The sequence below is a fragment of the Cnephaeus nilssonii genome, assembly GCF_951640355.1.
Source record: "Cnephaeus nilssonii genome assembly, chromosome: 9".
Lineage (NCBI taxonomy): Eukaryota > Metazoa > Chordata > Mammalia > Chiroptera > Vespertilionidae > Cnephaeus > Cnephaeus nilssonii.
The window spans coordinates 56,381,453-56,407,906 of record NC_137080.1 but is presented as its reverse complement, the minus strand read 5'-3'; the positions used below and the strand labels follow the sequence as shown (position 1 = coordinate 56,407,906).

The window sequence follows — 26,454 nt, the reverse complement described above, 5'->3', positions numbered from 1 at the left end:
GCCCTGAGCCCGGCTCATGGCTGGCGAGTGCAGCGGCAGCAGTGGTGGGAGGTGGGAGCCTCTCCTGCCTCCGTGGCAGCGCTAAGGATATCCAACTGCCATCAGTCGGACATCCCCTGAGGGCTTCCGGACTGTGAGAGGGCACATGCCGGGCTGAGGGGACCTCCCCCCCGCACCAAGTGCACGAATTTCGTGAACTGGGCTGCTAGTATTAATATAAGGCATTCTTTGTAAAATCAGAATTTATGATGTGTAGTTATTTAAGTTGGATTCTTTTGTTTTATAAACTAGTAAGTACATGGAAAACAAGTTCCTTTTCAAGGAGTGGAACTTGTGAAAATTTTAAAGAAAAAAGGTTTGTTGATTTGGATAAGAATATGTTAATTGAAATATGTCATTTCATACCTTTAAAAACAGTTCTAACCTATAATAAGCAGGAAGTACTCATTGCTAGTTGTGATTGCACCAGGACTCTGAACCCAGGCCTTCTACCCAGCTGTTATCTCTGTCCTGTTACCTTTTCTTGGTTTGGTGATTTTGAGATTGTCAGACCTTTGCAAATAATGATTCACAGTGATATCTTCTAGAACTTTTATCACAAATGGGAGCAACTAATTTAACAAATCATTTAATTGCTGGAACTTTAATCAGTATCCTCATTTTTTAAATAAGTCATATAAATTCTTTTGAGTTGTAAACCCTAATGCAGAATGATTTAGAGCACCAGTATGTAAGCATTCAGAATGGTGAACTACATGTCTAACAAAAGTAATAAGAGAATTTCTACGTTTAAAATGTAAGTTTATTTCTTAAAAGTCATCAGCAGAAAAAGCTATAATTTGAGGCTTTTTTAAAGAACTGTAGTTAGTAGATAACTAGTGAGTTTTTATTATGATCAGGCATGCTCAACTTTTTCTTTATTACTTTATTAATTTTGAAATTGATTTATCAATAATAGAAGAATTTTATACTTCATTGCCAATACTGTCCCTAATTGGGACATAAATCACCCCCAGTTTCTATTTGGAGTCTTTCCTTTCTTAAATCAATGGCCCTTATTTCACTCTGGCTTTTCATAGGAACATTCCCTGGGACATCTCAATGTAGTCTAAACTTACTAGTATATGGCTGGTGAATAGCCCACAAGATAAGAATAATTTTTACTTTTTTAAAGGCCCACAAAAGAAAATAAAGAAGAAAATGCCAAAGAAATGTATGTGGCTCAAAAGCTTAAAATATTATGTCCCTTTATTGACCTTTGCTCTTAAACTTTCCCATTGCTTTCTTCCCTTGCAAACATTCAATATTATTAGTCCTTCAGTATACTGATAGGTGACTCAATAATATTTGAGAAATTAAGTCAGTGTAGACTTAAATTGAGAAGAATTAATTGTAATTTCACGGACCACTGTTTCTCAATCTTTTTTCAGCCTGAGCTTTCTTCAGTACTTTCTTACTCCACCACCTCTGTATCCCTACCAACCAAGATTTTTTCAAGTCTTACCTTCTATAATACTATATAATAAAAGGCTAATATGCAAATTGACTGAATGGTGGAACGACCAGTCGCTATGATGCGCACTGACCACCAGGGGGAAGATGCTCAATGCAGAAGCCGGGCTCACGGGTGGCGAGCGCAGCGGCGGTGGCAGGAGCCTCTCCTGCCTCTGCGGCAGTGCTAAGGATGTCTGACTGTGGGGAGCGGGCATAAGCCATCAGTTGGACACCCCCCGAGGGCTCCTGGACTGCCAGAGGGCACAGGCCAGGCTGAGGGGCTCCCCCTCCCCCCAGTGCACTAATTTCGTGCACTGGGACTCGAGTTTGTATTATGAAAATAACAGCTATGTTGAATGTCTTTTAAAAGGAATGCCCTACCCAGATCCAATTCTAACACCCTTTCTCCCATTTCTGTACCAAACCATTAGATTTCCTGAGAATAAGGATCATGAAAAAGTCATCCTTGTTCTCCACTTTTCCTCTTTCTATGTCTTGCATATAGTAGACACTTAGAAGCGTTCATTGTAATTGTAACTTCATTATCTTATCCCAAAAGAATGATTGTTCTTAGGAGCTTCGGCAGTTAAGTTGTTTGACTCTTATTTACTTTATGGAATGTTAGTCTCTAGCACTAACCTTTCATTGAGATTATAATAGATTTTTTATATTGGAAATATGTCAATAGTAATCAAGAAATGACTTTTTACTTTCTTAAGAGTAGTAAGATTGGGAGACTCTGTACTTTTAAAAATTTTGTGACAGTATTTAAATCTACGTATCTGATGTTGAAAGATAGATCAACGGTTCTCAAATGCTTTGGTTTCAAGACCCCATTACACTCTTTTTCAAAAACAGTAAAAAAAAAAAATTAGTAGAGTAGATTGCTTTATATTTTTGCAAATTTCTTTCATGTCTGGCCTACTAGTAGAAAGCAGAATGCTCACATCCACTTCTGCATTTAATCTGTTTTGATTTTTTTCTTTTGATTTAAGTATATAGAGAGAATCTGATCTCACACTGATGGAGTGTTGGGAAAAGGAGTGTTTCAGTAGTCTTTTCTGTTAAAATAGCACATTCTTCTTTGATACTACACCAAAACTCAACAAGCTATAGTTTTAAAAAATTAGATGCAATATGGAATCTAAAACCATATCAGTGAACTTTTTAATAATCTGTTTCATTAAAATCCACTGGTCTGTCTTGCACTTTTAACATATTTATTAGCCATACATTCTTTTGTGACATTATAATTGATTATTTGGAAAAAGTGGATTTACTGAATTATGCAGATCTTCCAAATGTTAACACATTTCATAATACAATAACAAACTCATATTTATAACTGTCACTACTGACCTCATCAGTAAAATCTTTTAAGTATTGGGAAACTTTCAAGCCAATTCAATTCAACACAATGCAATTTCAAGCCAAATACAAAATTTTCAAAATTCGTATTTTCTCTTTGAAGATTACGTTTTATTGGTAATAATGACTATTAATTGTTTTTCTTACTTTAACTTTTTTAAAATTTTTAATTGTTTTTCTTGGAGTGACAGGCTCATTTTATTTATTTTTAAATATATTTTTATTGATTTCAAAGAGGAAGGGAGGAGAGAGAGATAGAAACATCAATGATGAGAAAGAATCATTGATTGGCTGCCTCCGGCACCCCCCCTCCCCCGCCCCACTGGGGATCTAGCCCGGAACTCAGGCATGTGCCCTTGACCAGAACTGAACCTGAGACCCCTCAGTCCAAAGACCAACGCTCTATCCACTGAGCCAAACTGGCTAGGGCTATTTTTTAATTTTTTTTTTTCAAGTGTCTAAGCATGATAATCATAGTTTGTGTCAATCATTCTTTCAGGTAAAAGTGGTATTCTGTGAAAAAAATCTGGTAGGTCAGTTCAAAATTCAGTCATACAAGTGAGTTTCCTGAGACATCTATCATACTGCAGTATACACAGGAGTGTGTGATGTATACTTTCCATTTTATTACACAGAATATTAAAAATGTACTAAAAGGGTCAATATTTTATAAAGTAAATTTTTGCTACTTCAACAACATTTTTAAGTGAAACTGACATTTTTTTTGTTTGTTTTTTATTGTACTACAAGTATATGGCACTAAAAAAAATACAGTGACTACAAGTGTAGTGGATGCTACTGCTGTACTGCTAAGATGCTAGCAGTTTTACCCCCTATCACATGATCAGAGCAAATATCAACATAGTGAAAAAACAGAGAACATCTTGCTCTTGTTCTGATCTAGTTTTACCTTATGGACCTCCTGAAAGGGTCTTAGAGATTCCCTTAGAGTCCGGGAATCACACTTTGAGAGTTTCTTAGGTTAATGGAAAACCTTTGTGTTTTGATGAGTGACTGTAACTTGTCAGCTGTTGATGATTTGTACTTTGTAACATCTCAATTATTTCTCTAAGTTTCCTTTAAAACAAATAAAAAGGCTGAATCCCTTTTTAATACTGTCAAGAAGCATGGTGTAGTAAAATGGTCACCAGTTTGTGATTAAAGGGAGGTCACTTCTTCATCCAACTCGGGCACTAACCAGGCTTTTACATTAGGCTAAGTACTTAGGCCCTGTGAAACTCTGGTTTTTTATTAGAGAGTGATTGTTAACTAGTTGATTTCAATGTTACTTTCTAATGCTCACACTCCAAGCTTCTATTCTAAATTATTTAGTATATTATCAATTCTCATATGTATACATGCATAACCCATAGACACAGACAATAGAGTAATGAAAGCTTGGTGGGGAGGGGGAGGAGAGGGCAATGGGGGAAAAAAGGGACATATGTAATACTTTCAAAAATAAAGATTTATAAAAACAATAAATAAATAAAAAAGAAAGAAAAAAACAAATGAAAAAACCTAACATCAGTTAACAGGCTTCCTTTTACCTTTTCTTTTAACTTTACCTTTTTTTGTGTGGTTTTTTTTTTAGCTAAAACCAGGTTTTCCTTTAATAAAATAAACTTCTGAATGTATTGTAAGGTGTGTATTTTATTTTTTAAAGAGGAAAAAATAATGTTTTTATATGTGATTAAATACAACCACATTCCTAACTTTTTCAGGCCACTCGACCAGATATGATCAGGATCTTGTCAGCAGCCCTTCATGTAGTACTAAGGAGGGACATGTCTCTGAACCGAAGACTTTATGCATGGCTTCTAGGTAGGTGTTTCATGTGTGGTCTTAGCTGAGAAAAGATGGAGGAAAGTTTGCTATACATAAATATTATCAAGTTGTGTGTATGTCCTAAATGAAGAAACTAAAAAATTTGCTTAAATAGACAATTAAAATGTAAACACTATTGTGTATTTGAAGAAATTTCAAATGCTTCTTAGTTGAAGAGGCTAATTCATAAGTCATGATCCCTTTAATAAGCTTTTTCTGCCCTTATAAGTTGAGATTGTTCTATAAACATGTAGACAAAGAAGAATAACTTAATCAAAATAAAGACATAATTCCTAAAATTTTTAAATTATATATTTTTTATTGTTGATAGTATTATAGATGCTCCCACTTTCCCTCCCTTTATCCCCCTAATTCCTAAAATTTTTAAGTCATCAAAGGAATCAGGACTAGTACTACTGACCCACACATGGTACCAGTCTCTCACTCAGACAATAAAGCATCGTGTACATTTTGTTCTTCCATACTTTTCATCAGTGTTTGCCCTGTCTTCACAACTCATTACCACCTGGAGTCAGACACAATATCACTTAATTTTAATTTTCTGACTCTGCAGTTATTTCACTGTAAGATTTCTGTAAAGAAAAATATAGGATAATTCTGAAAGAATACTATGATACTCACTTCCATATTGAATTGGTTTTCCTTTATTAAACTATCTAAAATGATCTCTCTTGCTGACATTGATTGGGCTACTAATCGGTAAGTGTTTAGTTTTGAGATATTTGCTGTTTTGGTGTTAGTGAACAACAGTTTTGAGAATTTTAATTTATTTTGCAATTTATTTCTGTGGAGGTTTTGATAACAACGGTGCTATCATAGGACCCAGAAGCACAAGACACAGTAATCCTGAAGAACATGCCACTTACTATTTTACTACCTTTTCAAAAGAATTGTTGGTCCAGGTAATGAATATTTTCATTTTGGTTACTCTCTGACCATTAGAGTTGCTCAAAAAGTGTAAGACAAGGTTCTACCTTAATTGAATTAATTCATAATTGAAGAGGTAGAGACAAGACTCACAAACTTCCTAAGTGACGATAATAAGCAAATGACCACAATATAACGAATAAATAATCTTAAGATTGACTCACTTCTGTGTAAGTCCAGAGATTTTATTTTTTTTAGTTTGTTTTCATGACTTTATTAAAACATAGTTGCAGCTTCTCACCTGTCTGCCCTGTGAAAATTGGAGCTTTTCCAAAAATGAGCCAGGATCTGTGTTATTTCTTCTGAAGCCCCAGGGAAATTTTTAAACAATAAATAAATAAAATAAACTTCTTTAATAAAATAAACTTCTGAAGGTAGCAACAGGAATCTAAATGTTTGGTAAAATTATTTTTGTAATGGAAATGTTAGAATGAACTATAGATTTATTTTATGTTATTTTTACATCAGTTTTATTCAGGATATCTCAAAATAAAATAAGAAAATACATAGTATACTGTATCTGAAGCATTTTAAAATGAAGGAGGTTATAAGAATATAGATGGTCTGGAGTCACCAATGGGAAAATAATTGTATACTGGCAGATAGTACCATATGATGTGGCATAATTTGGTGCACATTGATTATTATCTTAAATAGAAATATTTTTATCTTTTGGGCAATCAATCAAATAACTCATAACTTTATTTTCTAGATTTTCTTTAACTTTCCACTTTTTTTCTAGAAAAAAATGTAAGCACTTTTTTCTTCTCAAGAAAAACGAATGTAACATATTTTCCCCCTAGTGGAAGGATAAAGCCAACTTCATTGAAAGCTTCAGAAAAGCAATAGGCGATGTAAATCTCCGTTACATACGGTTGTATTAAAAATAATTTTCTTTTGAAAAAAATTATTTGAAAACTGTTTATTTAAATGACTAGTGTGATTTTTCTTTTTAAAGGCAATGGTGGGGATCTTACACATGAATGGATTTGGAGAAGAGACCACTTTAACACAGGATCTAAAACCTTTTCGTATTTTGATCAGTTTACTGGACAAACCTGAGCTAGGTAATAAGATCACATGTTTTGTATTCTTTCATAATAAAAATAAGGCAAAGTTGTTATTTAGAAAAATTGCTGTATTTTGAGGTGACCTTTAAATACACATTCTTAACAATTTCTTACCTAACATTTACTCGAGATGTTAAAACGTAGGTAGATATCTATCCAACTGGTATGTTATCTGTGTGTGTAGCAGAGAAGTCATTTTAAAGATGCTATCTAAAATTTTCTTAATCCTTATTAAGTTACTGAAATTGAAACATGATATATCATGACTGTCTTGTAAATGTGTGTGCTTTTTAAAAACTGATCTCAGAGAGGAAGGGAGAGAGTGAGAGACAGAAACATCAGTGATGAGAGAGAACCATTGATTGGCTGCCTCCTGCACACCCGCCACTGGGGATTGAGCCCAAAACCCAGGCATGTGCCCCAATCAGAATTCAAACCATGACCTCCTGGTTCATAGGTCAGTAGTCAACCACTGAGCCACACTAGCCAGGCATAGCTGTCTTATAGTTCACAGTATTCAAGGACTTGAGCAAAAGTACTTGGGTTGTATCCTTCAACTTTCTTTCCCACACTCGCTTTGTCTTGTGTATTTTCCCTTCCTTCATTATATATTTCTTATATAATCAGTCTATTGGGAAGTTAGTTATGGCACCTAGGGCAAAACTTAATAAGAAGCATAAATATTAGCACAAAAAATGAAATAACTTAGTACCTAATTTCTTAAAATAAAAATAAAAAATTTAAAATGAGTTGTATCAATGGCTTTGAGGGCTTATTTTAGCTATTCACTAATATATTGAAGCTCAGGAATTTTTTTAAGGAGATTGCTGTCTATTATAGCAATAAAGGTTAGCCCTGTTCCTTCTTATATTACTTAAATTAATTCAAGATAGTAATATTACTATCATTTACTGAATAATGATTATATCCTGGGAATTATGCTACCCACCTTACAAATATTTTTCATGACCCTAACAACCTTTATGTAAGCTTGGTATTATTATCCTCATTCTAGATGAGGAAACTAAAGCTCAAAGAAGTTAAATTTTCTAAAGTAACAACTATTAATTGGCAAAACCAATTTCCCTGATTCTGTAATTTCTGTTATGTCAGCCTAAAGTTAAATAAACATTTGCTCAATTATTTACTATTTTATTGTTAGGTTATCAAAATGTGAAGTTTAGTTTAGCTTCTCGGTGGGGAAAAAGGAAACTATTGTAAAAAAAAAAATACTTGTTTTAAGACTGACAGCTGTTAAGGCAGAGGAGTTGGGGGCTGGGTGAGAAAGGATGAAGGGATTAAGCAAAGGAAAAAAAGACTGACACAGACAACGGTATGGTAATTGCTAGAGGGAAAGGAAAGGGGATGTAACAGAGGGTACAGGGAGGATAAATGGTGATGGAAGGAGACTTGACTTGGGGCGGTAAATAACACAATACAATGCATATACAGGTGAATTGTATACTAGAAATCTATTTACTTGTATTAACCACTGTCACCCCAATTAATTCATTTTAAAAAATAATTGTTTTAAAGCATTCTTTACTTCGGCCAGTTTTTAGATAATCATGATTTGCCAATGCTAATTAATTCTGTCTTTAATATGTATATTAATTTTAGGACCTGTAATTCTAGAAGATGTCCTAATTGAAGTATTTAGAACATTGTATTCTCAGTGCAAAGCAGAATTGGATCTTCAGATGGAACCACCCTTCAGCAAGGATCATGCTCAATTAAGCAGGTGGATTACCAAATAATTAACACAGAGTTAAGTGAATAAAGGGTACCAGATGTTCTTTAAAGAACTTTTTTTTAACTTAGGGTTATTTCTTTTTCAAGTATATATAAACACTTTTGTTGTTGTTTTAATCCTCACCTGGGGATATTTTTTCCATTGATTTTTAGAGAGAGGGAAAGGAAGGTGGGGGGGGGGGGGGGAGTAGGAGAGAGAGAGAAAAAACAACAACATTGATGTGAGATACATATTGACTCTTTGCATCCTGCAGGAGCCCCAGGGCTAAACACATTTTTTAATGCCTAGGATAACTCATATAAAATTAGCATGTCCTCCTCTCTAAGTCAGTGATAGATACATGTTGACAAAATCTTACTTTTAAAATTTCTTCTCTACTTTAAGCAGCCTACCACTTCGAAGTCTCACTGTAATATGACAAAGGTTCTAAGACTACAATTTCTTTTACATAATTTTTATTTCATTAGTGTCTCCTTGGTAAAACTGAGATAACCTGAGCTTTCCCAAAAACATACTTTTATATATTAAAACATAATAATAGGCAGTTTTTGATTTTTCAGTAAATATGATATCCTGTAATTTTTGTTTGAGAAGTTAATATTGACTAAACTGGTACACTATTTTATTCTGTATTCTGTCTGATAATTTATATTGTCTTGTGAGTATTTAGTCTTTAATGTGGGGATATGTCTTGCAACTTGCTAGATGCACTGACAGTACCTCACTATATATAAAAATGATTATTGTAAGGAGGGTGGCAGGAGATAGGTAAGTAGGTAATGAATAAGCTAAAGGATTCCCACTTGCAATAACAAAGTTATTTTCCCTGATAGGACTTTAGTAATAATGGCTATATATAGTATTAGTTTTTTTGCTGTTTTGTTTTTTAAGCTAAGAACATTAGATTTAAACTTAACAAATAAACTTAACCTTTCTTAAGTAAATCTTACAGGAAAGCAGACAAAGTTACTTCAGAATCAAGGCTGTCAAAATCAAATCACTACTCAATTTATATAGGCCAAGGTAAACAAGGTAATTTAATGCCAAATTAAGAGTCAGATACTCAAAATAGTTCAAAAAAATTTCCTGTCCTTTTGCTGGAAGGGCAGCTGTTTTTTCTTATGCAAGCCTAATTTTTTATCTTTGATCATACAGTTGAGTTATGAAAACTCAGATTTAGAAAAATAATTACTTAGAATGTAATAATAAAGTGGCAGTAGATAAAAATTATATGTTCCAATTTTCTTACGTGCAGGTGTTCTAACAACTGCCTAGGAATATGTACACCCTAACAACATTGTACTAAAATTTATATTTGAAAAATATAAATGCTAATATTTATTAGTTTTTCTTTTCCTTTTTTAGTAAATTAAGGGAAAATAAGAAAACAGCAGAGCTGATTAAAACTGCCAACCTTCTCTTTAATTCCTTTGAGCCTTATTATATGTGGGATTATGTGGCACGTTGGTTTGAAGAATGTTGTAGGTATGTTAAACTGTTTTCTTTCATTTTAATTTAATAGCATTCAAAGCCAGCCTTTGTTTGTTTGTTTTTTAAGTTCTTCAATCTAATGAAAAGATTTTTTTGTACATTTTACCACTACTATTTACAACTATTATATATATATATTTTTTTAAATAGCCATAATCTGACTCTACCTTGTTATTCTAGAATATAGAATTATTGATTATATAATCTTAGAATTGAATAGTTCAGAGGTAAGTTATTCAGTCACCAGCATACATGAAAAATTTTCCCTCTCCAATCTATACTAATCCAGTTTGTTTTTTGCTGTAGAGAAAATAGCATATTTGTGGTTGCTGCCTTAGAACACATTCCCAAAATGATTCCCACATTGAATAACAGAAAATTCCTTAGTGTCACATTTGTGTTTTTTAAAGCCATAGAACCAGCTATATTGTCACTATCCTACATAATAAAATGGTAATATGTAAATTACCATCACTCCGCTACGCCCACGATTGGGCCAGCAGGAGGCGCAGGGGGCGGGACTCAGGGTGGCCGGGGTAGCTGATTGGGCCAGCAGGATGCTGAGCTCGCGGAGCTCAGCGTCTGTGTCATGGCTGCGCCGGAGGCTTTCGGAAGGTCTGGTGCACCGGCGGACAGACAGCCAGCCGGCTCCCCCGCGATCAAAAGCCAAAGCGGGGGAGCTGTCTGTCTGTCTGCGCCGGCGCAAGGCCTTTCGAAAGCCTCCGCCGCGCCGGAGGCTTTCGGAAGGCCTGGGGCACCAGCGGACAGACAGCCAGCTGGTGCACCAGGTGCATGATTAAATCATGCACTGGGCCTCTAGTTGAGTAATAAAAACCTGTCACCCCCTAGGGCATAAAGTTTAAAAAATGCTCTTGGTGAAAACCCAAGAACACTAGTGAACCCAAGTAGAATCTCTGTCTGAAATGTAGTTCAAATTCTCTCAGAACCAGATTAACCTCTCAAGCCTTAGGAGCATACTAGAGGCCCAGTGCACGAAATTTGTGCACTCAGTGGTGGTGGGGGGGGTGATCCCTCAGCTCAGTCTGCACCCTCTTGCAGTCCAGGAGCCCTTGGGAGATGTCTGACTGACAGTTTAGGCCTGTCAGCAGTCGGATATACTGAGCACTGCCACAGAGGCGGGAGAGGCTCCCACCACCACTGCTGCACCTGCCAGCCATGAGCCCGGCTTCTGGCTGAGCGGCACTCCCCCTGTAGGAGTGCACTGACCACCAGGGGGCAGCTCCTGCATTGAGTGTCTGTCCCCTGGTGGTCAGTGTGCATCATAGCAACTGGTTATTCTGCCGTTTGGTTCATTTGCATATTAGCCTTTTATTATATAGGATAGTCACAAAATAAGCCTGTATGAATTTGGGATTAGAAGTCTTTGAAACTATAAATGCTGATGTGATACATTAATTGTACATTTACTGATTCAGATACTGAGCACCTAGTTGAAAAGCATTAAGCTAGGCATATCTAGTCCCTGTCTTCAAAGACTTTGTATAAGAACAAGTAAGACATACACATACATATTCCTAGTATTAAATTAAAACTTACAAATGCCTTAGTAGAGAGATTAAAATGTGATAGGAATGCCAAGGAATTATGAGTGTCTTTTTGCCACCTGGCCTTCATTTCTCATTTACAAACATACACATCCATCCTTTTTTTAGGTAACTTGGACTGGTCCCTGCACATACATTAACTTGCATGCTGCACTTATGCTATTTCTTAAAACATATTTTTTGTCTTTGCCCATCTGGTATTGTCCTATATAGAGGTCACTTATGACTCCCTCAAGTCTCTCATCAGAATCAACTTTTCCTATACTGTCACATTATTACATTTATTTATCTACTAGCGTTCCCGTTGCAAGAAGATTCCTGCAATAGGGCTTCCTGCTGCACTCTACCCCGCCCCTCCTGCTCTCCTCCCTTCTCCCCCAGCCCCGCCTTCTCTCCTCCCTTCTCCTCCGCCCCGCTTGCTTGCTTCTTGGCAGCTTTGCTCCCTTCTGCAGCTCTTGGCTTCTTTCTACGCTGTCTTGATATGCAAATTAACTGCCATCTTGGTTGGAGTGATTTGCATATTTGCCCTGATTGGCTGGTGGGGGTAGCTTGGCTAGTGGGCGTGGCTTGGGCATAGCGAAGGTGTGGTCAATTTGCATATTACTCTTTTATTAGGTAGGATATGTTTATATTTCTTGCTGGTTAGGGCTGTATCATATTCTTCTTCGCTTGAAGAAGAATATGGTACAGCCCTATTAATTAATAATATTAATCCTATATGACCATCTACTGCCTTGAGTGTAAGGCAGTAGATGGTCATATAGGATTAATATTATTTGTGTGAATGTTGGAGTAATGATCTCTACTGCTTGGATCAGAAGAGGCTTCCTGGAGGAGGTAACATTTGATCTTAAATCTTGAAGGACAGCCGAAACCGGTTTGGCTCAGTGGATAGAGCATCGGTCTGCGGACTGAAAGGTCCCAGGTTTGATTCCGGTCAAGGGCATGTACCTTGGTTGTGGGCACATCCCCGGTAGGGGGTTGTGCAGGAGGCAGCTGGTCGATGTTTCTCTCTCATCGATGTTTCTAGCTCTCTATCCCTCTCCCTTTCTCTCTGTAAAAAATCAATAAAATATATTTTTTAAAAAAATCTTGAAGGACAGATGCATTCTGTGTATGAGAGAATGAGGTTGAGGGAGGGTGAAAGTCCAGGTGGACAAGTGTGTATCAACAAAGGCCCTGAAATGAGAAATAAAGCAACAAATAATTCTTTTTAACTAGGGGATGAAATCTGTAGTGGGAACAATAGGAAATAAGTCCCGAAAAGTGAGATCCATCCAGAACACTTGGAAATACAGGATAGGAGTTATAAAGAGAGGCTAAACCTAGGAGTCTTGCTCTGGGAATTTTCCACATAGAGGTACAGTGGTTTCCTGGGAATATACTTCATCATAAGAATGCTACTGTGTGTGTCCCACTGCTGAATTGACCCTCATAAAATAAAAAAAAAATGATGTTGTCACATATTCATTTCACTTGATAGTATACTTGATAAAGTGAATTTTGTGCCTTTAGGAGGACAATGCATGCCAGACTTCAGACTGGGCCTGGAGATAGTGAGTCACCTGAGTTACAGCTGACCAATTTCTGCCTCCTGGTGGATTTTTTGTTGGATATAGTTTCTTTGGTAAGGTGACTTTGGTAAAAAATATTGAGGAAATCTTACTAATATAGTTTAGATATTTCATGTTGAAGACAAACCTTATCTTCAAATAAATTTTATCTTTAATATTATTTTTTTCCCTTTTGGCTTAGCTTTTTTTCGTCAAATTTTCCAAGTGTTTTGTCTTGTAACACATATATATGATACATGAACAAGTCTTATATAATACATGGAATATACTTCATAATTGCATGTTATTGAAATCTTAAATGTTTAGTGTAAAATAGTCTGATGATGATGTATTTATATTCATTAATGAGTCTATTAAATGACAACTTTTGGGAATCTTTTCCCTTTTTCTCTTCTAAATTCTTTGCTTTCTCATTTTGAAGCCTACTAGAAGTATGAGGGTGCTGTGTCAGGTATGACATTCAGCCTGTTTGTATTGTATTCACTTTTGTTATAATTTCAGTAATGTAGCAAATAAAATGGGGATTGTTTTATCATATATGCTTTGAAATACTTAAATTGAGAATTTGGGAATATAAATTTTTTATCATTAATAATGAAATGATTATACAATGTTAATTAAGAGCATGATACATATAAAATATTACAGATGAGTAAAAAATATTTTCTTTTTTATATAGATTAAAAATCAATGAAATAATATAACTTTGGATTACATATTTAAACTTTTGTCACTTCATTTTTATTTTCAGGAGACTTATATTGAAATCCAGACAGAACACTTGCCCCAGTTGCTGCTCAGGATGATTTCTGCCCTGACAAGCCATCTCCAGACATTGCACTTGTCTGAACTCACAGATTCACTCAGGCTCTGCTCAAAGATCCTTAGCAAAGTTCAGCCTCCACTGTTAGCTGCCAGCACTGGAGGTGTTTTACAGTTTCCAAGTGGGCAGAACAACTCAGTCAAAGAATGGGAAGACAAAAAGGTAATGTTAGTTGTTAATTTTGCTATTAGACCAGTTACAGTTGATCCTTAAATAATATGGGTTTGAACTGTGTAGGGTACACTTATACACAGATTTTTTTCAATAAATATAAAATTTTGGGAGATCTGCAACAATTTGAAAAAACTCACAGATGAACCTGTAGCTTAGAAATTACAAAATTAGGCAAAAGTTAGATACGTCATGAATGCATAAAATATATACATCTATTATTAAAAAGTTAAAATTTATCAATACTTACTCTCAAATGGCCTGGCCAGTGTGGCTCAGGTTGGAGCATCATCCCATACACCAAAGGTGGCATGTTTGATTCCTGGTCAGGAAACATACCCAGGTTGTGGGTTCCATCCCCAGTTGCCGGTCATGTACAAGAGGCAGCCAATAGATGTGTCTCTCATCTCTCTCTTCCTCTCCCCCTCCCTCCCTTCTTCCCTCCCTCCCTCCCTCCCTTCCTCTCCCTCCCTTTCCCCCCCTCCTCACTTCCTTCCACTCTCTCTAGAAATCAATGGAAAAAATATCCTCAGGTGAGAATTTAAAAAACACGAAAATAAGCATAAGTGATAAAATTAATTCTATTACATACTGTATACTGTAATAATTTCCTAGCCACATCTTGTTGCTCTTGCAGTGAGCGCAAGTGTTACAAGTATCCACTTAAAACGCTCTGTGACGCTAATCATCTAATATCTCTGTGTAAGCAGTTTGTCTCCAGTAAATTGCATATTGAAGTAAAAAAGTGATCTCATAGTGCTTGCGTATCTTTTACCATGTTTAGTGCAATACCATTAGCCTTGAATAACACCATGAGACCCATAGAAAATGCCACTGGTGATACTGGAAGTGCTCCCAAGAAGCAGAGGAAAGTCATGACATTACAAGACAAAATTGACTTGCTTGATATGTTTTGTAGATTGAGATCTGCAGCTGTGGTTGCCTGCCATTTCAAAATAAATGAATCCAGCATTAAGACCATTGTTAGAAAAAAGGAAATTTGTGAAGCAGCCACTATACCTGTGCCAGCAGGAGCAAAAACCTTGCAAATATCTTAACTCTTGTTGAAAATTCAGCTTTTATGTGGGTGCAAGATTGCTATAAGAAAGGCATACCTCTGGAATCTAATACAAATCAAGAAAAAGTGAAGTCATTATGTGACAAATTAAAGTGAAAGGAAGGTGAAGGCTCTAAAGCTGGAGAATAATTTTATTTATTATTTTAAATCCTTATTGTTGAAAATATTACATATGTCCCCTTTTTACTTCATTGACCCCTTCTAGCCTGCCTCCCAAACCCAGGCCTTTACCACCCTATGGTCTGAATCCATGGATTATGAACATATGCATACAAGTTCTTTGGTTGATCTCTTCCCACCCACCCATCTATCCTTGCTTTTCCTCTGAGATTCGACAGTCTGTTCCATGCTTCTATGTCTCTGGATCTATTTTGTTCATTAGATATGACATATAAGTGAGAACATGTGATACTTAATCTTTCTCTGACTGGCTTATTTTGCTTAGCATAATACTCTCCAGGTCCTTCCATGAAGCTGGAGAATAATTTTAGAAAGAGGTTTGGTTTAAAAATGTCAACATAACAGCTGAAGCAGTTTCTGCCAACCAAGAGGCAACAGATGAGATCCTAGAGCAGTGATGGTGAACCTGTGACACGCGTGTCAGCACTGACACGCGTAGCCATTTCTGATGACACGCGGCCGCTGAGGCGGCTGCATGCCGAGGATGAAACATTTGCAAAATAATGTTTTTTCCTCAAAGTGACACGCTACCCGAGTTATGCTCAGTTTTTTGGCGAAGTTTGACACACCAAGCTCAAAAGGTTGCCCATCACTGTTAGAGGCTATTAAGAAAATCATGGAGGAGAAAGGATACCTGCCTAACAGGTTTTTAATGCAGACGAAAGTGCCCTATTCTGGGGAAATACACCTCCAAAGGACATTTATTACTGAGGAAGAGATGTGAACACCAGGGCATTAAGGCAGGAAGGGATAGGCTAACATTACTCTGTGCAAATACAGTCAGGTTTATGATCAGGACTGCCCTTGTCTATAAAGCTGCTGAAACCTGAGCCTTCAAGGAGGAAGATAAACACCAGCTGCCGGTCTTTTCGCTGTACAATAAGAAGACTTGAAAAACAAGAAACCTTTCTCTGCATTGGTTCTATCGCTGCTTTGTCCTTTACCTTGCCAGTAAGGGGCTACCTTTTACTAGTAGTTTGTTTGATATTGGACAGTGCCTCTGACTACCCAGAACCCCATCCATTCAATATCAAAAGCCTGGAAGTGTCTAGTGCCCTCAAACACAATGTCTCCAATTCAGCCTCTAGGTCAGGAGATCATAAGGACCTTTAAGGCCATTACACAGGGTACTCTATGGGAAGAATGGTCAGTGCTATGGAAGAGAAGAGAACCTTGATAGAACATCATGAATGTCATTACACCATTGAAGATGACATCGTTGTTAAATAAAAAGCTGTGAAGGCCATCAAGCCTGAAACAGTAAATTTCTGCTGGAGAAAACTGTTCCCTGATGTTGTGAGTGACTTCACAGGATTTAAGACAGTCAATCAAGGAAATCATGAAAGATATTGTGAATATGGCAAAAGGGGGGGGGGGGGGGGGGCGGATTTGAAGGGTTTCAACATATGGACCTTGGAGAAATTCAAGAACAAATAGACACCACACCAGAGGAATTGACGGAAGATAACTTGATGGAGATGAGTGCTCTGGACTACCAATGCCAGACAAGGAGGAGAAGGAGGTAGAAGAAGCAGTGCCAGAAAACAAATTAACATTAGATGGTGTGGCACAAGGGTTCCACTTATTTAAGACTCCACTTGACTTCTTTTATGATACAGGCCCTTCTATGATACAGGTGCTTAAAACTAAATAAAGCACACGATGAAAGGATTGGTACCATATGGAAACATTTTTAGAGAAATGAAAAGGAAAAGGTCAGAAATTACAATGTATTTCTTTAAAGTTTTACCAACCTCCCTGCCTCTCCTTCCATCCCTTCCACCCTTTCCACCTCTTCTGCCTCTGCCACACCTGAAACAGCAAGACCAACCTCTCTCCTTCCTCCTCCTAAGCCTACTCACTGTGAAGACGAGGATGAAGACATTTATGATGTTCCATGTCCATTTAATGAATAGTAACTAATCATCATGTCATGCAGTTTATAAACTTATCTATTGTGTATGTGTCTTCATGTGAAAATCTAATAACTGTACAACAACTGTATGATAACCTTGTGTGATGACTTGTATGAAAGTGGATAGCTTATTCTTACATAGGCATAAGGTGAATAATATTTAATAAAATTAATAATATGTTCTCTTACTGTTTTATAAGTTTGCTTTCAAACAATTACATTACTTACATTATGCTCCTTTCCTATAATTGAAGAAACTGCTTATCAGCCAATCATCAGAGGTAAGTGGTTTTATTTTTAAAATGTAACAATATTTCCATTTCTGTATTATGAATATGACTGTAATACTGTATGCCATAAAATTTTATAGTGATTTATTCATTAGTATATAGGCTAGGCTACCATGAAGCAATCATATCGATTACTCTAAGCTATCATAAAGCAGTGGTATTGATGCTGCTTTGTTATCAATGTATGAATTATACCAGTAGATAATTATGAATTTCTTCTTCACATTAGTTTTTCATTTTTGATGTCTAATGTTATTAATATCTATAAGATCTACAATGTGTTGCGTTATATACGATAATGTTGATGTAGGTATTGACAGATGGTGCAAACTTACACTATCCAAAAATACAGTATAGCTCAGCCGGCGTGGCTCAGTGGTTGAGCTTCTACCTATGAAGGAGGAGGTCATTGTTCGATTCCCTGTGTATGCCCAGGTGTAGGCTCGGTCCCAGTGTGGGGCATGCAGGAGATGGCCGATCAATGATTTTCTCTCATTATTGATGTTTCTGTCTGTCTTTCCCTCTCCTTTTCTCTCTGAAATCAATAAAAATATATTTTTAAAAATACAGTACAATACTGTATATGCATTTTTCTTATGATTTCTTAACATTTTCTTTTCTCTAGCTTACTTTATTGTAAGAACACAGTATATAATACATATAACATACAAACTATGTGTTAATAGACTTGTTTCTGTTATCTGTAAGGTTTCCTGTCAACAGTAGGCTATTACTAGTAGTAGTTAAGTTTTGGGGGGAGGCAAAAATTATACATGTATTTCAACTGTTTATAGGGCAGGGGGTTGACATCTCCCCTCTCCCTATGTTGTTCAAGGGTCAACTGTTTATTTCTTCAAAGCAGAACAATATCTGAGTAAAGTCATATACCAAATGATTTAGTGAATCTTGCATAGATCTAAATGTATGGCAGTAGACCATTATGTAGGCTTTGGCTCTAATGCAATTTAACTGTTTATATCAGCACTTTTCAATAGAAATATAATGCCAGCAACATATGTAATTTTAAAATTTCTGGTAGCCACTTTTATTTATTTACTAGAAGCCCGGTGCACGAAATTCGTGCACGGCGGGGGGTTGTCCCTCAGCCCAGCCTGTACCCTCTCCAATCTGGGACTCCTGGAGGGATGTCCGACTGCCCGTTTAGGCCCGATCCTGGTGGGATCGGGCCTAAACGGGCAGTCGGACATCCCTCTCACAATCCAGGACTGCTGGCTCCCAACTGCTTGCCTGCCTGCCTTCCTGATTGCCCCTAACCGCTTCTGCCTGCCAGCCTGATCACCCCCTAACCACTCCGCTGCCAGCCTGGTTGATACTTAACTGCTCCCCTGCCAGCCTGTTTGACCCCAACTTCCCTCCTCTGCCAGCCTGGTCACCCCTAACTGCCCTCTCCTGCAGGGTTGATCACCTCCAACTGCCCTCCCTTGCAAGCCTGGTCCCTCTCAACTGCCCTCCCTTGTAGGCCTGGTCCCTCACAACTGCCCTCCCTTGCAGGCCGGTGCCTCCCAACTGCCCTCTCCTGCTGGCCATCTTGTAGTGGCCATCTTGTGTCCACATGGGGGCAGGATCTTTGACCACATGGGGGCAGCTATATTGTGTGTTGGAGTGATGGTCAATCTGTATATTACTCTTTTATTAGATAGGATAGAGGCCTGGTGCATGGGTGGGGGCCAGCTGGTTTGCCCTGAAGGGCGTCCCGGATCAGGGTGGGGTTCCCTTGGGGCGTGGGGCGGCCTGAGCGAGGGGCCTGTGGTGGTTTGCAGGCTGGCCACGCCTCCTGGCAACCCAAGGGGAGGCCCTGGTATCTGGAATTTATTTACCTTCTACAATTGAAACTTTGTAGCCTGGGGCGGCAGCCATTTCTGGGGTGGCAGCCATTTCTGTGGCAGTTAATTCACCTTCTACAACTGAAACTTTGTAGCCTTAAGCGGGTGAGACCGGCCAGGGTGTGCAGAAAGCTTTGCTTCCCCTGTTGCCGCCGGCAACCCTGGCCTGCTCTCTCAAGCTTCATTCTGCTGCCATTTGTTTGAATTTGTTTACCTTCTATAATTGAAACTTTGTAGCTTGAGTGGAGGCTTAGGCCTGCAACGGCTATGGAAAGCTTGGCTTGCTCTGTTACCTGGGAAACCTTGCTCTCTGTGGCTGTAGCCATCTTGGATTGGGGTTAATTTGCATACTCACCCTGATTGGCTGGTGGGCGTGGCTTGGCTGGTGGGCGTGGCTTGGCTGGTGGGCGTGGCTTATGTAGTGGAGTGATGGTTAATTTGCATATTGCAATTTTATTAGATGGGATTTTTTTCATCCTCACTCGAGGATATTTTTTCCATTGATTTTTTCTTAGTGAGTGGAAGGAAGAGAGGAGGAGGAAAGAGAAAGAGAAAGAAACATTGGTGTGAAAGACACATATTGATTGGTTGCTTCCCCCATGATCCCTGACCAGGGCCAGGGATTAAACCTGTAAGCAAAGGCACATGCCCTTGACTGGGAATCAAACCTGAGACACTTTGGTCTGCGGGCCAATGCCGATGCTCAAACCTCTGAACCCAACTGACCAGGACTCTGGTAGTCACTTTTAAAATAGTAAAAAGAAACAGGAAAAAATAATTTTAATTATATTTTATTTAGGCCTTTCTAGATAATTTATTATGATTTCAACATGTAATCATAAAATTGATGTAATATAAACATTAGATATTTTACATTCTTTTTTACACTGTTTTCAGAGTTTCATTGTATTTTGCACTTTAGCACATCTTTGTTCGAATTCTAATTTTTTTTCAAAAACACTTGAAATAAAAAAATTTAGTGCCTCTGTCAGATCAGCTACATTACAAGTGCTCAGTAGCCACATGTTTATAATCTAAACTTTACTGGTCCTTTTCATATGTATACACTAGGTTTTTTACATGCTCTTCTTGAAATACAGAATCTCTTCTAGATTCATAATGCTTACTCTATGACATTGAATAGAATTATAATGATTTTAATCTGGCACTAGTAACATACTTAAACTCCTGCAAAACATCTATGGCAAAATCAGTAATTCAAAAGCTTTCAAGTTTATAATATTAAAATATTTGTAGCAAAAATTAACGAAAATATTAATGAAATTATATAGTTACAGTGGCACTATCTTACAATAAAGATTTAAAAATTTCTGGCATACAATGTTTGTTACCTAAATCCAGGATTTGTGGAGTTGCCCTTGTTTTTTTTTTGGTGTTTTTTTTTCAGTTGCTTTTTTATTGTTGTTCAGCCAGGAAAAAATATATTATCGGGACGATTTCATACAATTTTTCTTATCACCTAATAATCCTAAAACTTTTCTTGGTCCTACTAAATATATCAATCTTCATATATGAAATGATCATTACTAACCCTCAATCAATTTAAATATATCCAGAATTATCCTACATAAATTAAAACCGGTCTCTGACTTTCCTTCCTACCTGCTTATTTATATGTGACATTCTGTTTAATATGATTCTATTGTTGGGAAATTCATTTTGTTTGTTGTTTTTCCTTAATGTATGCCTCTTGGATCTTAGAAATAAAACTAAAATAAGTATTAACTGCTTTTGAAGCTTTGCTTTTTATTTAAATGAGATTAGTGAGAGTAGGGAAAGGATCTGAACATTCTCTCAGCATATTAAAATATATGAATATTTACTGTGTAGAAAATATCTGGAGGCACTTATTGATGATTAAAGGTAAGGTATTGGGAACATCGATTTTTAGTAATGAAATACAATTAAATAATATACTTTAAAAAAATATATAATGGTTCATTAACCTTAGCATATGCTCCTCTCTCTGTCTCTGCCTCTCTCTCCCCTATTCCCTTCCTATTGCTCCCCACCACCACCTCTGTCTCTGGTTTTCTTCTATGTTCCCAGGGCTTATATCTTCTTTCCTACTTTTTACTGAGGCACAATAGTATTATCTTCACTGAGATGTCTGAATATTGATCATATTTGAAAGCTGAGGGTATTTTCTGTAATTTTTAAAAGTGTAAGTGAAGGAATGGTTCTTTAAAAAAATTATAAGTCTAATTTTGTCTCTATGCTTTTAGTACATATTTTTTTAAATCAGTGTATTGGCTCTCTATATCCAAATTTCCATCACATATTATTTCTTTCTATTTTTAGAAAGACATTTTATTATAAAATAATCTGAAGCCTAATATAGACCATACAACTAAATATTATAAATGTATGCAAGTTTAATTGAATTTTGTAGCTTGAATTCTAGTAATTTAATATCCATTGTTCTATGATCTTTAAAAAAGATCAATACAGAAATGACTTTACACTAAAGCTAATGACAATAATACCATTTAAATAATACTTCTTTTTAAAAATGTATTAATACAAGATTTTAGATGATTGTTAACCTTTCAAAGGAAAGAAATTGATAAGGTCATTATGATAGCCATCTCTAACTTTGGCATTATAATATGAAAATTTCTCATACTGTTACAAATAAAGTGATAAGATATGGTGAAAAGAGCTATGAAGATTAGGATCACCTAATTGAGCTCTTCTACTAATAAATTTATTTGTTATAACCTTGGGCAAGTTTTTTGGGGGTTATTTTTGTTGTTGTTAATCCTCACCTGAGGATATTTTTCCAGTGATTTTTAGAGAGAGTGAAAGGGACAGGGAGAGACACAGAGAGAGAAACATCGATGTGAGAGAGACACACTCACATGTACCAGGGTTGGGGATCAAGCCTGCAACCAAGGTACCTGCTCTTGACCAGAATCTAATCGATCCCGGGACCCTTCAGTCTGTGGGCCGATGCTCTATTCACTGAGCAACCGACTAGGGCAAGTTTGTTGTTGTTGTTTTTGTTGTTTTATTTATCTTTTAACTTCCCTGAGCCTCAGTTTTCTTATCTTTGAAATAGGGAATATAGCCTGTCTTCATTCATTCACTAATGCTGGGTATCCAGAGATTGAACTAGGCACAGTCTCTGCCCACTCTACCCTTTCTTTCTAGGAGACAGACATTAAACAAATAATTACAAACTTAATTACAGTTGTGATGAATGAAGGAAAATATGAGTGGTAGAAATATAGATCTGATCTAGATTGGGGGTCAAGAAGGCTTTCTTGAGAAAGGATTGAGTGAAACCCCAAAGTAATTTAGGGTATGAGTGAGGTAGAAAAAAGAGAACATTTGCTAGAGGAAAGAACATTTGCTTAGGCAGACAGGAGCTCATTGCAGACAGTGTGTGGGAGATCCAGCTCTTGAGGTAGGCAGGAGCCAGGTCTTACAGAGCTAATTCACTGTACTAAGGCTTTTACTCTTAGGAACACACTCAAGGGAAAAAGGCAAGTGGCATAATCAGATTTGTGTATTAGAAAAATTACTCTGGCTGCAGTGTGGAGTATGTATCTAGAAACAAAAATGGGTGTGGGGAGACCTGCAGTAGTGCTGGTGAGAGGTGGTGGTAATGTGATAGGATGGGGGAGTTAAGACAGAAATGGATGGATTAGCCATATATAGGAGGAAAAATCAGTAAGAGCTAGTAATGGTTCAGTAAGGGTAATGAGTAATTACTAACATTTATTGAATGTCTATTAAGTGTCAGGTATTATGCCAGGTACTATATATATCTATATCTATATCTATATCTATATCTATATCTATATCTATATCTATATCTATATCTATATCTATATCTATATATATATATATATATATATATATATATATATATATATCCTGTCTTACTTAATTGTCATAACAACTGTAAAATGTAGGAATTATTGTCATGTCATTTATACAAATTAGGAGACCAAGGTTTGAAGTTAAAGAACTTCCCAAGTTAGTAAGTGGCAGAGCCTGAGCTGACTAATGGCCAGCACCCTTAACCACTATACTGAAGTGGATGTAAAAGAAGTGTGGAGGAGAGGTGGACAAGGTTCCAAGAACCCCCACCCCCCCAGGTTTCTGCCTTCCTGGGTTGATGAATGGTGGTATGATTCACTGAAGCAAAGAACATTGGGTGAGGCCCCACTTTGTGGCAGCAGAGCATTTAGTACTTATCTTTAGCGATCTTATTCAAATTCAAATGATGCTCTGGCACAATCTCCCAGAGAACTCATGCTGAGACTTTGGTTTACTTACACTAGGCCAGAAAATATGCATAATGATTTGTACTAGTCTTATCATAGGAAGGGAACGGTCTACCCATTCCCGCTTTACTGCAGTAGCTGCTTCAACTTTTAACTTATATTTTAATTAATTGTTTCCTATCTTGTCCTCTAGATTATAAACTATTCCTTTAATTCCTAGTACCCAATACAGTGTCTTAGCACATAATGTACGTTCAGTAACTATTCACTGAAAGAATGTAAGAATGTTAATAGCAAACATTTAAATAGTACTTTATACTTTTCAGACAAATTTCACACTCAAGTGGTCCTGAACAGATGACCTACTAGATTTTATTTCTAATTCTTATTCCTTACATTGTTTAGACATTAGGAAAATTATATTATTTAGAGATTAGGAAAGTGTTTTCATGAAGTAGATTGAATAAGTTCTTAGTCTTTTGAAAAAAAAGGATATGAATCTTAGAAATTTGTATATTCACATATTTTGCCCCCATGAACATAACTTTATGCTATGCATAAAGTGAAAAATATTTACTGAATGACAAATTGATACATTCATTAAAACCATTTCCATATTTCCTATTGATTATCATAGACATATAAATCAATTGTAGAAAGTATTTTAAGATTTAACTGAATATATAAAGTTGTGAATAGGAATCTAAAATTGATTTTTTTCCAAACATGGTCATTTCTAATTTTTAATTTCTAATATATACATTTAGCTACTAAGCAGTTCTTTTGCATCTCTATCAGGTATCCTCAGTTTCTCTAGAAAATCCTACTGAAGTGTTTGAAGATGGAGAAAATCCACCAAGTAGTCAGTCATCAGAGAGTGGATTCACTGAGTTTATACAGTATCAAGCAGACCGAACTGACGACATTGACAGAGAACTGAGTGAGGGGCAGGGAGCAGCTGCCATCCCAATTGGTAGCACATCCTCTGAGACAGAAACGGCTTCCACTGTGGGATCTGAAGAAACCATCATCCAGCCTGCCTCCCTAGTCACTCAGGGGACAGCCACCCGAGGTGGGAAGACAGTCCAAAAGACTGCAATGCAGTGCTGCTTGGAGTATGTCCAGCAGTTTCTCACTAGACTTATCAACCTCTACATTGTTCAGAGTAACTCTTTCTCACAAGCTTTGGCTACAGAGCATCATGGGGATCTCAGCCGAGAGCAAGGAGACACTTCAAAATGGGACAGGGATTCACATGGAGATGTAAAAGACAGAAATATAAGTAAACAGAAAACTTCAAAAGAATACCTTTCTGCCTTCCTTGCTGCCTGCCAGCTCTTCCTGGAGTGCTCAAGTTTTCCAGTTTACATTGCAGACGGGAACCATACCTCAGAGTTACATTCGGAACAGTCAGAGACTGGTAAGATAGTTTATTTTCATATTCAAATATTTTCTATGGCATGCTATTTGTTTTAACCCAGGAGCACTCAGATATTAAAACTGAGATTTGTTTTGACAGTTAATTTTTAAGGCGTTTTTAAATTTGTAGATATTTTTTAATGAAATATTGTGGGAAGATTATGTCGGAAAAGTTTGTGATTTTGAAGTCTTGTACAGTTTTCTTGCAAGTGAATAGAAACTAAGAAGGAAATTAACTCCATTCTTTGGAGAAAATGAATCTAATATTTAGATCCACTGTTGTTTTTCTCACTGGTTTTCTTTATTATGACTAGTATATGTATTTACCTTTATGTAAATTTTTGTATAAACACACAGGTCAGTGATTACTACATAATGTTTGACTAATACATAATCTTAGTACAGGAAAACAGATTGTATAACTTGGCATAAGAAAAGTACATATAGCCGAAACTGGTTTGGCTCAGTGGATAGAGCGTCGGCCTGCGGACTGGAAGGTCCCAGGTTCGATTCCGGTCAAGGGCATGTACCTTGGTTTGCGGGCACATCCCTGGTAGGGGGTGTGCAGGAGGCAGCTGGTCGATGTTTCTCTCTCATCGACGTTTCTAGCTCTCTATCCCTCTCCCTTCCTCTCTGTAAAAAAATCAATAAAAAATATTTTTTAAAAAAAGTACATATGAAAAACAAGTTTATGAGAGTCTTGTTACTGCTGTATTTTCTAGTCTAGTTGAGAAGCCATTGGTTTTGTTAACAGATCAAGGCCTAAAGGTAGTAAGTTTTGTTATTTTAAATTAACTGGGGAGTTAGAGTATGTATGAAGGTTTAGTGTGATGAACTGTGTTGGCTTCCATCTTTTGTTTCAGACTGTGAGCATGTGCAGCCTCCACTGTGGCTCCAGACTCTAATGAATGCATGCAACCAAGCAAGTGATTTCAGTGTGCAGAGTGTCGCTATCTCACTAGTCATGGACCTGGTGGGACTGACTCAGTCTGTGGTCATGGTCACTGGGGAAAACATCAATAGTGTGGAACCTGTGCAACCCTTAAGTCCAAACCAGGGAAGAGTAGCTGTGGTTATTAGACCTCCCCTCACTCCGGGCAATCTGAAGTACATAGCTGAGAAGACTGAATTTTTTAAGGTAAATTTTAAATACAAACATGACTAAGATGATACTTGACCTAGTTTGCATGGCAAAGATTTTAAAGATGATAATCAGGCTTAATTTAACACCTTAATATCATACTATATAGAAAAAGATACCACACTTGATGTGTACTGCTTTGCCCATCTTGTTCCCACTTTTGTGTGGAGAAAAAAGATAAGGATGAGGGGAGAATTAAGGTAAATAAAAGGCAATTATTAAAGTACTAAATCCATGGAGGAAATAA

General features: G+C 36.9%; 1 protein-coding gene across 5 annotated transcripts in view; it reads left to right on the top strand.

The window, feature by feature from the left end:
• The window catches only part of DOP1A (DOP1 leucine zipper like protein A), a 104,171-nt gene that overhangs the window by 36,826 nt on the left and 40,891 nt on the right, over positions 1–26,454 (top strand). For all 5 annotated transcript variants that reach the window (XM_079779878.1, XM_079779877.1, XM_079779876.1 and 2 more), the window contains exons 8-16: positions 4,587–4,686; positions 5,503–5,612; positions 6,596–6,704; positions 8,328–8,448; positions 9,826–9,945; positions 13,032–13,143; positions 13,842–14,075; positions 24,446–25,067; positions 25,930–26,204. In XM_079779878.1, coding sequence (XP_079636004.1) covers positions 4,587–4,686; positions 5,503–5,612; positions 6,596–6,704; positions 8,328–8,448; positions 9,826–9,945; positions 13,032–13,143; positions 13,842–14,075; positions 24,446–25,067; positions 25,930–26,204 — 1,803 coding nt within the window. The remainder of the gene's footprint in view (positions 1–4,586; positions 4,687–5,502; positions 5,613–6,595; positions 6,705–8,327; positions 8,449–9,825; positions 9,946–13,031; positions 13,144–13,841; positions 14,076–24,445; positions 25,068–25,929; positions 26,205–26,454) is intronic.